Source organism: Apus apus, chromosome 2, assembly GCF_020740795.1.
Source record: "Apus apus isolate bApuApu2 chromosome 2, bApuApu2.pri.cur, whole genome shotgun sequence".
Classification (NCBI taxonomy): domain Eukaryota; kingdom Metazoa; phylum Chordata; class Aves; order Apodiformes; family Apodidae; genus Apus; species Apus apus.
The window spans coordinates 1,784,728-1,795,753 of NC_067283.1; the positions used below are offsets into that span (position 1 = coordinate 1,784,728).

General features: G+C 44.8%; 1 protein-coding gene across 3 annotated transcripts in view; it reads left to right on the forward strand.

Moving 5' to 3' along the window:
• The window catches only part of SNAP47 (synaptosome associated protein 47), a 35,131-nt gene extending 25,959 nt beyond the window's left edge, over window positions 1-9,172 (forward strand). For all 3 annotated transcript variants that reach the window (XM_051612684.1, XM_051612683.1, XM_051612685.1), the window contains one exon: window positions 6,719-9,172. In XM_051612684.1, the coding sequence (XP_051468644.1) occupies window positions 6,719-6,865 (147 nt within the window). In that variant the 3' untranslated portion in view covers window positions 6,866-9,172. The remainder of the gene's footprint in view (window positions 1-6,718) is intronic.
• Window positions 9,173-11,026: the final 1,854 nt, after the last annotated feature.

The following is an 11,026-nucleotide window of genomic DNA, read 5'->3' on the forward strand; positions in this document are numbered from 1 at the left end:
AAAAGTGCCACAAAGATGATCCAAGGGCTGGAGCAGCTCTGCTCTGGAGACAGGCTGAGAGAGTTGGGGCTGTTCAGCCTGGAGAAGGCTCCAGGAGGACCTTATAGCACCTTCCAGTTCCTGATGGGCTTACAAGAAAGCTGGGGAGGGGTTTTTCACCAGAGAGGGCAGTGATAGGACAAGGAGTAATGGTTTTAAACTGAAAGAGGGGAGATTTAGGTTAGACATCAGGAAGAAATTCATCCTGAGGAGAGTAAGGCACTGGAATCGGTTGCCCAGGGAGGTTGTGGATGCCCCCTCCCTGGAGGTGTTCAAGGCCAGGTTGGATGAGGCTTTGTGCAACCTGGTCTAGTGGGAAGTGTCCCTGCTTATAGCAGCGGGTTTAGACCTGATGATCTTTAAGATCCCTCCAACCCAAACCCTTCTGTGATTCTATACGATTCTATGTGATCTGTGCTTTACGGAGCGACAGCCAAGTGCTGATAGCAGCAATCCCAGACAGGAAGCATGTTAAAGCAACATAAATCCATACATTTTTGTAGTGGCAAGTTGCATTTGTCTCATGAGGCATTGAAAAATGTCCTCTAGTAAATTGTGTTGCAGTGGTGTAAGATGTTTCTGCTCTCTACTGTCTCCCTGCCCATTTCCAGGTGCAGCAGGAGAGGTTGTGGACAGGCCTCTTCATATTTTTGGTGGAAAATCACTCAGCTTAACCCCTCTGGTAGATTTGAGCTTACAATGGGACTATGAATTTGAATATTTTAGGTGTTGTCCTCCCTTGTTGCTGTCCTGCAATATGTTCAGCACAGAGGTGAAGCAACTATTAAATCCTGACAAGTTATCACTGTCAGAACCTCTGTTTTCACCCAGTTCAGAGTTCTGCAAATGACAGTTCTTTGTTTCCTAGTAATAGGTGAGTTTGGCTGGAGAAGCTACATCCAAGACCCATTTTTGGTTATATGTGCTCTGCTGTAGTATGCAGACCACAGTTGCACAGGGATAGTGGATCAGGTATCAGGGAGGATTTCAGGGAGTTTGAGCTACAATTGGCAATGCTTCCTGCACAGTGACACCTTCTGTGTTTTATTTTTACTGGTGGATACTCCATGTATTGAGATGGTCAAACATATTTCACAAGCTTTAGCTGAATTGCGTGTTTATGGTGGTATCTCAGGACCCAAACCAAACTGAGGTCTCCACTGTAGTATCTTTAGGACACAATCTGTGTTTGTATAGTGTGGGACACCTGGAGTTTAGGTCTTCAGGTGGTCTGCCAAAATTATAAAAGTAATAAGGCTCAGTACTGAGCAGGTTCCTGGGCTTGGAGTCCTCTCCTGTCATTCCATTTGTATCTGTGTTGTGACTGTTTCCAGCTGAGCTGGTTGCTCAGCTCTCACTTGAGCCAGAGCAGAGAGGAGTGGGCAGCTCTTGAACTCCTCTTGAAACAGCTACATAAAATAGAGCAGATGAATCATGACCTAAGCCATGCTGCATTGTCTAGGGCCCCAAAATCTCTACAAGAACTTGGGGTACTTGGATGGTCACCTCTTCTCCCAACAAGGCCCAAATCTGCTGCAGTTAAGCATTTGACACAGGCCAGATTTAGAAGAGTGACAAATTTGTTTCCTTGTTTTTGACAGCAAGAGCTCTGTGCGTGGGAATATTAGGTAACTTGCTTCAAGTTGCACAGAAAATCTGTGGTGGAGCCATGAGGGTAAATCAGACTTTCCAAATTATAATCCGGCATAAATCTGAAGCTGTCTTAATGTGAGATTGACCATTGCCTGAGGAAATGTGCCTCTAAAAGCATCTTTGCTGGGCTCATACCTGCTGCTTGGCTTTGTGTAACAGTTTCACACTGAGTTTTCATGTCTTGGTTCACCATCCAAACTACATGCTGGCACAGAAGGCACTGCTGCTCTGAGCAGCTGACAGAACTGGAGCAATGATAACTAAGCCTCTTGCCATCATTTTGCTTTGCAAAAATAGTGACCAGCTTTGGCCAGACTTCAGATTCCAGTAACTCTTTCCAGCAAGCTTCATGGGCTGTGCTGAAAAAGCATCTTAACTATTTCAGTTCCCAGTGGATTGAGTATCATAGAACCCCAGACAGGTTTGAGTTGGAAGGGACCTTAAACATCATTGAGCTGCAACCCCCCTGCAAGGGCAGGGACACCTCCCATCAGCCCCGGTTGCTCCAAGCCCCATCCAACCTGCCCTTCAACACTGCCAGGGATGGGGCAGCCACAGCTTCTCTGGGCAACCTGGGCCACAGTCTCACCACTGTCACAGCCAAGAATATCCTCCTAATGTCTAACCTACGTCTCCCCTCTTCCAATTTTGATCCATTCCCCCTTGTCCTCTCACTATAAGCCCTTGTAAAAACAGCAGCACTCAGCTTGAAGGGTTGAAGATGCTGACAGACGAAGGGTTACGGGATGTATTACCAGTCTCTCTCAGGCACAGAGAATGACCAGATGAAAGTGAACCTCTTGCCTTTTATTTCTGTGTGTGAGTAACCACATCATCATCACCCGCTGGGTTTCAAGGCAGAACCTACTTGGCAGGTGAACTGAGCAGAGCCCTGTAACTGCCTGAGTTTCCATTTTACTGCTTTCCTATTTTAAAAGCTTTTCTGTTCTCAACAATTGTGTCTTTTTCTGTATTTTAAATGTTAAGTATGTTCTAATGAATGCAAAACCCATCAAAACTAATCTAAAAATAAGCTGTTTTTCATGGCAAACCTGGGCCTTTTTTGGCACAATTTTGATTGACAAATAATTTTGGTGCCTCTTGGAGAGGTGGGGAAGGAGGAGTGTCTCTGCTTCCTTTCTGGATCTGCTCGTGCCAGCCCCTTCTTTGCTGCATAGGTCTCTTGGAGGCTTGCAGTGAATGTCCCCACACTTACATGCTCACCTTGATAGATGTCACAAACTGAGCTGTGCTGGGTGAGGACATGGCTCAGGAAAGCTGAGCTAACCCCCCTGCTGAGGGTGCTTGGTGATAAACCTCCAAAAGTGTGTGCCTTGCTGCAGCAGAAGGTGGAGGTGTTGAATGGAGCATGTGTTACGCCATGGTCTAGAAAGCATTGGCAGCTGCTGCTGCTTTTGGTCTGGAAAACAAATTTTGGGATGCTCTGGAGAATACTTTTTAGTAAAGTTGTTGAAAAAATATTAGCATGGGCCATCTTTAAATCATCTGCAAATGGCAAAGCATGTCTTACCCTGCCATTCTTTAGGATATACTGAAGGAGCGAAGTCTCCTCTCTTAAACTCGTATAAAGAATTAAAAGTTTATTGGAGTGGAGAATAAAACCCTGTAATCTTCTCTCAGCTGAACATTGGAGCTGGCTCTGATCTTAGTTGGGTGGAGTCCCCAACGTAAGGAGAACACGGAGCTCATGGAGAAAGTCCAGAGAAGGGCCACAAAGGTGATCATAGGGCTGCAGCAGCTCTCTTATGAGGACAGGTTGACAGTGTTGGGGCTGTTCAGCCTGGAGAAGAGAAGGCTTCAGGGAGAATTCATAGTGGCCTTTCAGTGCCTGAAGAGGCTCCAGGAAAGCTGGGGAGGGGCTTTTTACAAGAGCTTGTAGTGAGAGGACGAGGGGGAATGGATCAAAACTGGAAGAGGGGAGATTTAGGTTAGACATTAGGAGAAAATTCTTTAGTGCAGGGGTAGTGAGACCCTGGCCCAGGTTGCCCAGGGAGGCTGTGGGGCCCCATCCCTGGCAGTGTTGAAGGGCAGGTTGTGTGTGGCTTGGAGCAACCTGGTCTGGTGGGAGGTGTCCCTCTGGTGGAGGGTTGAAACTATATGATCTTCAAGGCCCCTTCCAAGCCAAACCATTCTGTGATTCTGTCAAGACCCAGAGGTCTTTTTCAATCTTTATTATACTGTGACTTCATGAATGGTAGGAGTCATTTCATATAGAGCTATTTGATGTATTTGTATGCATATTTGTATATTTAATATATATGCAGAAGTAGGTGAAAGCAGGACTAATGGAGAGCCACCTTTGAACTTCCCAATTCCAAGTAGTAAAGTTACTTCCTCAGGAGAGGCAAAACCTTATTTCAGACCCATGTGCTGAATCTTACACATGATAGAGCTGGTTGAGTCATTTTTCTTTTTGCTGCGTCTCCTACACCCATCTGCCACCTCCAGTCTGGGGACTTCAGCCTCACATTCCTGTTACAGTGAAAAAACCTGAAGTGTTTCATTTGGGATAGAAGCAGAGGGAGCTTTAGCTTGTAGTTTTGCTAAGAACAGAAGAAGGTAGATTAAGCTTGATCCATGGTTTGCTTTGTATTTTTGCTTTGGCAGCCAAATTGCAAAAGCAGTTCTTCACACAGCCATGTTTCTTGCTGCTTGTGATTTATGGAAAGAGCTGGGAGATATTTTGTGAGATAAATCTCACTGCTGTGGCTGACATCCAGCTTGAGGCAAAGCATTTTGTCTGCTTAAAATTCCCCTGCTTTCCAGCTAGATATGATACTCCTTGCTGCTTTTCCTCAAACCACTAACTTGCTTAGCTCCAAACCATGGGACTGATGTGGAATTCAGCCCCACGTGTGGATAAAGGAGCTGCTGATGTTTTGCAGCAGCTTTGTGCTTTCTTTATATGTATAAAGGAAAACAAGAAAACAGTTTGCCAGTCATTGTGAAAGCATGTACAGAGTACAGTTCCTTCCCCTTATTTTACCTAATGCCACAGATTTATTTTGTTAAGGAGGCTGCACTGCTGGTATCCTCAGTAGCAGCACCTGGGTGCTCATGTACCACAGCAGTTGATGTTGTGGGATAGTGCAGGGATAGTTTGCTTTCCTGGGGACTGTTATTGCAACTGATGGGATAAACTGCTCCAGTGTGAGGATATCTTCATGGACCCAGCTGTGGATGGCTAAGGAAGCAGATCATGTAGAACAGCAGAGACAACCCCTTTGTGATCTGAAGTGATCTGACACCTTCCAGGGAAGGCAGCTGAGGATTGCCCATCAGGCAGGTGTTTTCAGTTCATGCAGCCAGGCTTATTAAGGGAGTAGCCACAAGAGGGAAGAAAAGGCAATGATATAACTCATAGCTTGGACTGCTTCTAAAAGGAGCCAGTGTTACAGGGTAAGGGATTAAGGCAGATTTTTCTTGTGTTTGGATCTCTGCTCTTCGACTTGGTTGTGTGAACTGATGAAGGTTAAAGTTGAGTAGGCCCCAAATGTCAGTGGAGGGTATTGTTATGGATATCTCCTACCCTTAAGAATGTGTCACCTTGGCTTTCTTCTTTCACTTTAGAGGCTTCTGCCCTTTTTGGACCAGTATCTATAGGCTTTTTCAAATAACAGGGTGTGCTCACAGTTTGCAGTAACTCAGGGGGTTTGCTTACAGTCCCACATATGAACAGGGATTTGCTGTGTCACGTACACTGGTGGGTGTGTCACATAATGCTTGTAGCCTGGAATGGAGCTGCAGCCAGTGCATCTGTCTTTCCATCTTGGGTACAGCCTGAGCCACTTGGCCACCTTGGCATCTGTTCATACCACCCCACCCCCTAGTCCCTTTCCAGTTATTTGTTTGGTTGCCCAAGTCTCACTTCTCCGCTTCTGCTCCATCCAATGACACTTCTTTCTTCAGCAGACTGTAGTAATACAGAGTTTTCTGTCCTTTGACCTGGTCCCTGCCTAACCTGCTACCCCTTCAGCCATCTGATCCCTTTCTGGCTTTGCACCAGCTGTGCTCTCAATGTGTGCAACATCTCAGGACAAGCAGATAAGGGCAGGGAGAGAATAACAGAGCAAGCAAGATGATGCTTACATTGATTTTTACTTGTAATTAATACGCCCCCGTATCACCCTAGCATTTCAGATTTTATTTTTCTGCTCTTTAGTTCATTGCTTACTTAACTACATTTCAGCTTATCATAGGATCACAGCCTGGTTTGCATTGGAAGAGACCTTAAAGTTCATCTAGATCAAACCCCCCTGCGTGGGCAGGGACACCTCCCACCAGCCCAGGTTGCTCCAAGCCCCATCCAACCTGCCCTTCAACACTGCCAGAGATGGGGCAGCCACAGCTTCCCCGGGCAGCCTGGGCCAGGGTCTCACCACCCTCACACTAAAGAGTTTCCTGCTAATGTCTAACCTAAATCTCCCCTCCTCCGGTTTTAATCCATTCCCCCTTGTCCTCTCACTACAAGTCCTTCTAAAACGTCCCTCCCCAGCTTTTCTGGAGCCTCTTCAGGCACTGAAAGGCCACTATGAAGTCTCCCTGGAGCCTTCCCTTCTCCAGGCTGAACAACTCCAATTCTCTCAGCCTGTCCTCGTAGGAGAGGTGCTGCAGCCCTATGATCACCTTTGTGGCCCTTCTCTGGACTTCCTTCATGAGCTGCATGTCCTCCTTATGTTTGGGGCTCCAGAAGTGGACACCATACTCCCATGTGGGGTCTCATGAGAGCCAAGCAGAGAGGGAAATCGCCTTCCATGACCTGCTGCTCGCACTTCTTTTGATGTAGCCCAGAACACTGTTGGCTTTCTGGGCACATTGCTGGCTCATGTTGAGCTTCTTACCAGAGCAAGACCTGTCCCATTTCAGCAGCATTCTTCAGGGCAGGCTCCAACAAATGATCTGGTCATTTAAAGCAGTAATAGAATGAATAACCAGGAGTCTATGACATTTCTCAAAGAACCGTGTGGTGGATCACTGAAAACTCTTAAGTTTTTTCTTCTGACAGATACTAAAGAAGCTGAAGGGCCTTGCCTTGGAGACAGAAGCTGAGCTGGAAAGACAGGATGAAGCTCTTGATTCCATCACTACCTCTGTAGACCGTGCCACCCTGAATATTGACAAGCAGAACCGCAGAATAAAGAAACTAACGTAGCGCCCGTGGGGCCGGTGGGGAGGGTGTTGTGAGGAAGAGGAGGACTGGGGCACTGCAGTTTTCAAGACTGTTTCTTTACTAGAGGTATTTGCAATATTGCCTGGAATACGATGCTGCTGGTGTCGAGTTCCTGAGGGTTTTGATACATGTTTTCAGACTTGGATGATGTTTGAAGGCTGTTTTAGGATTAAAAAGGCCAAGACTTTTAATTGTGGTGAAACAACGATGGTGGATTCTTTCCTCCAGAAAATCTGTACATATGAAAGGTTGTGATATAATCTGAATCAACTTTTATGTGCTTTTTTATGTTGCAGCTTTTGAAAGTTGTTGTGGGTTGCTGGGTTTTTTTACTACATGAAGAAATGAAGGAGAAATGAACTGCATATGAGACTACTTTAGATGGTTACAGCCTATTAATTCTCTCTCAAGGTCTTTCTTTAAAATAGTTCCTAGCTGAGCTGAGGGCCAGATGTCCAACTGCAAGTTATTGAGGCTTTTTTGGGGGGAAGTTAATGAAGAGGTGAGCAAATGATGGTGATAAAACCTTGTGTTCCTGGAGCAAATAGTTTTAATAGGTTTCAATCATGCTTTTAATGTACCCAGAAATTTTATAAGAGTAATGAAGACTTAGTGGTCACAGCTGTCAGTTGCCATGTCCTGGGAAATCAAGAGAAGGTTAGTTAATGTGCATGTATTTGTATTATTATTCTTTCAATAAGATACCTACTTACTGAACATATATATATATATTTTTGGCCTGTTGATAAATGTTTTGCCCACTTATAAAAAGTGATAAAGTTTAATACAAGCCTCTGCTTTCCAAATAGGGACTGCTGGTCTTTGGTGATGATCTTCATGTTTTGATGTGTTTTTTCCCCTTGAAACTGCACATATAGGGAAAGAACTGGTTTTGGAGTGGGGAAAGTGATTTTCTGCATGGGCAAATTTATTTAGTTCTTGGAGTTCACAGAATCAAGAGTTCAGTGTTTGTGTCCCTCACTTGCACACAGTGGTTTTATATTTATGTATCTGACATGGGATGCAGTGTCCTCAGAGCTTCATGAACACAAGATTTCACTTTGTGTGGTCCCTAGATACCATGTTGGATCTGGGCTGCCTCATCTTTCATGGTTGTTAGTGGAAGGTCTCTTGTCCCTTTGCTCTGTCCTTCATTTTCCAAAGCTCTCCCTACTATTTGTCTCTGATTCTCTAAATGGAAACTTCATGAATTGTGTGGAGCATCCTGTGGTGTTTGTGTGTCTTCTCCAGATTCCTGGGCTGAAGGGCCTGTGGTCAGAGCTGTAGACATCTGGAGAACACTTGCTAGTCGTGGTGCATCCATCTATCTTGTGGCTTTTATTTATTTGCACTAACAGGTGGTGAAACATTTCAAGACTTCTTGTAGACCTGTATTTCTAAACTAAAAGGGAACATTGTCAATTGTCTGATAGGTTTTCTTGAGTTAACAATTGGCTCCATCAAGACTACAGGACCATGGAGACCTTTTCCCCTCCTTAGATACTTAATACTGTATAGGAGAGATTCTAGGTGATTGATCCTATCACCTCTGGCAGATAAGTCACATTTCATCAATTCCTACAGTTTACCAGCTATTTTAGTTCAAAGTAGCTCTTGTAATATGTTTTTTTTTTAATTGCTTTTATATTAAAAAACTCTTCTTGTATTGCTTTCAAATACAACACTTTTGGTGCAATATTTTTAACTGGTGAAGCTTTGAACTGCTTCTTCAACTGATGGTTGATGTAAAATTTTCCTGTTTCAGAGTAATTCAGTTTTCAAGATCTTACTCTACCTTGTTTTGTATTACTTCAGGTTAGTTTGTTAGCATTGGACTAAAGTGTATTTCTGCACTGCAAGTTCTTAGTTTACAATCCAAGTTGTTAGTGCATGCCACTTTACTTGCTGAATATGGTGATTATATATATTCATGCACTGTGTACTGTGAAATAAAATATTGTCTGGGGTTGTCATTTATGTTTCTGATACCCAAATGACTAGTGTTTTACTGTGAAAGGAAGATCCGTTTACACTACTCGTTATTTCCATGGATTAAAAAACATACTTTGCACAAAATGTATGTTCACTGGTACTGACTGGGAACTAATTTCTACACTGAATTAGTCCAAACCAGGATTGCCAAAATAAAGTAGGAAGCACAGGGCATTTAGTTGAGCATTCCTTGTGCCATACTTTTTATTGTGGTTTTTAACACTGACTGTTGCATCTGATGCAGTGTTTTGTGGTTTGTGTTGGTCAAACATGTCCACAATAAAGCAAAAAATTGTACTATTGTTTGTCAGAAGTGACTCTTCCTAGAGATGTGCATTTCATGTGCCTGCAGGACTTTCAGTCTGTAATTTCTTCTTATTAAGTATCTTGGAATAGTGACCTACTCTCACACTCTACTGAGAGAGAAGCTGCAGTAAAATCATACTCTATCCACCCCCTTGTACTGTGAAACAGAATTTAATGTAGCACTTGTATAAGGTCAGGATTTAGGATAGGCCTTTTTTTAAAAATGAAAAAAAAAAGGGGAAATATTAACTTGTGGAATATTATCAGTGTGAATATCAGCTGTTCTTTCACTGGGCAAGGAAGTGGGTGAGTTATCACAGTGCACATGGTGGCTGGTGCTCTGTCATAGAATTATAGAATCACAGAGTGGTTTGGGTTGGAAGGGACCTTAAAGGTCATTAGGTTTCAACCCCTTGCCATAGGCAGGGACACCTCCTACTAGACCAGGTTGCCCAGTACTCCATCCAACCTGGCACTGAACACCGCCAGGAATGGGGCAGCCACAGCTTCCCTGGGCAGCCTGTTCCAGTGTCTCACCAGATCTTTGAGCTCAGGTTTGCTTCTTCTCTCTGAAGCAGTCCCATCCCACCCAGCAGGGCAAATTGCCTGTCCCAGAAATCACAAGCTCTGTTACCCTGCTCTGTCCTGATACAAACCAGCCCCTCAAAGCTTATTCTCTTCTGTCAGCTCCTGAGTAACTTTTCAACCAGCAAGCCTGGATTCCACACCTAAATCTACAGCATCTTTTTGAGAGGTAAAAGCCCCACTGCTCTTCCTCTTCCTTACTACTGTCTCACCCCCAGGAGCAACTTTACAGTTCAATGGCTTAGTTGTCACATAAAAAGCCAGGGCAGTTCCAGCTCCATGAGTTTTTCTCTGAGCTGCACAAATCCACAGTGCTAAGCAGGAAAGCTGAGAGCAACAGAGCACACAGTTAACACCCAGGCAGGCACCTTTAGGAACCAAGACAACTTAAGACTTCACTACATACCAGGAGCTGCATCAGGCCCACATGGTCAAGATGCACTGTCTGCTCTAAGGCAGTAGCTTATGATACCATCATCCCTTTGGCTTCAGCTCTCATTCTCCCCAGCCTGCGTGATCCAGGATCTAATTAAACTCAGGAAACAATGAAAAAATTCCAGAATCTCAAACTCGGGCTTAATTTTGTTGTTGAACTACTTTAACCCTTCCACTGCCAAACCATAAAAGGATTAGAATCATAGAATCATAGAATGGTGAAGGTTGGAAGGGACCTTAAAGATGATCAGGTTCCAACCTCCCTGCTATGAGCAGGGACACCTCCCACCAGACCAGGCTGCACAAGCCTCATCCAACCTGGCCTTGAACACCTCCAGGGAGGGGGATTCCACAATCTCCCTGGGCAACCTATTCCAGCACCTTCCAACCCTCATGATGAAGAATTTCTTTTTTACGCCTAACCTAAATCTCCCCTCTTTCAGTTTAAAACCATCACCCCTTGTCCTAGCACTGCCCTCTCTGGTGAAAACCCCCTCCCCAGCTTTCCTGGAGCCCCTTCAGGTACTGAAAGTCTGCTGGTTTAAAATTAAACTGCTGGATGGAAGCTCAGCAGGACTTTTAAACCATCAAGCAAACACTTTTCCACTTCAAACAGGAGGCAGCTTGGCCCCGGGGTGCTTGTTTTATCTCCTCTATGCCCTGGCTGGCTGCAGAAGGGCCCCACATGCTCTGTTTGCCTTGAGGAGGCAAAAGGCTCAAGCAGGGACAGCACCAGCTCGCTGGGCTGAGCAAATGCTGCATCTCTGGCACAGGGAAAAGGCTGGCGGGCAAAGCCCAAGCATCACATTTCCCACCAGGTAAATG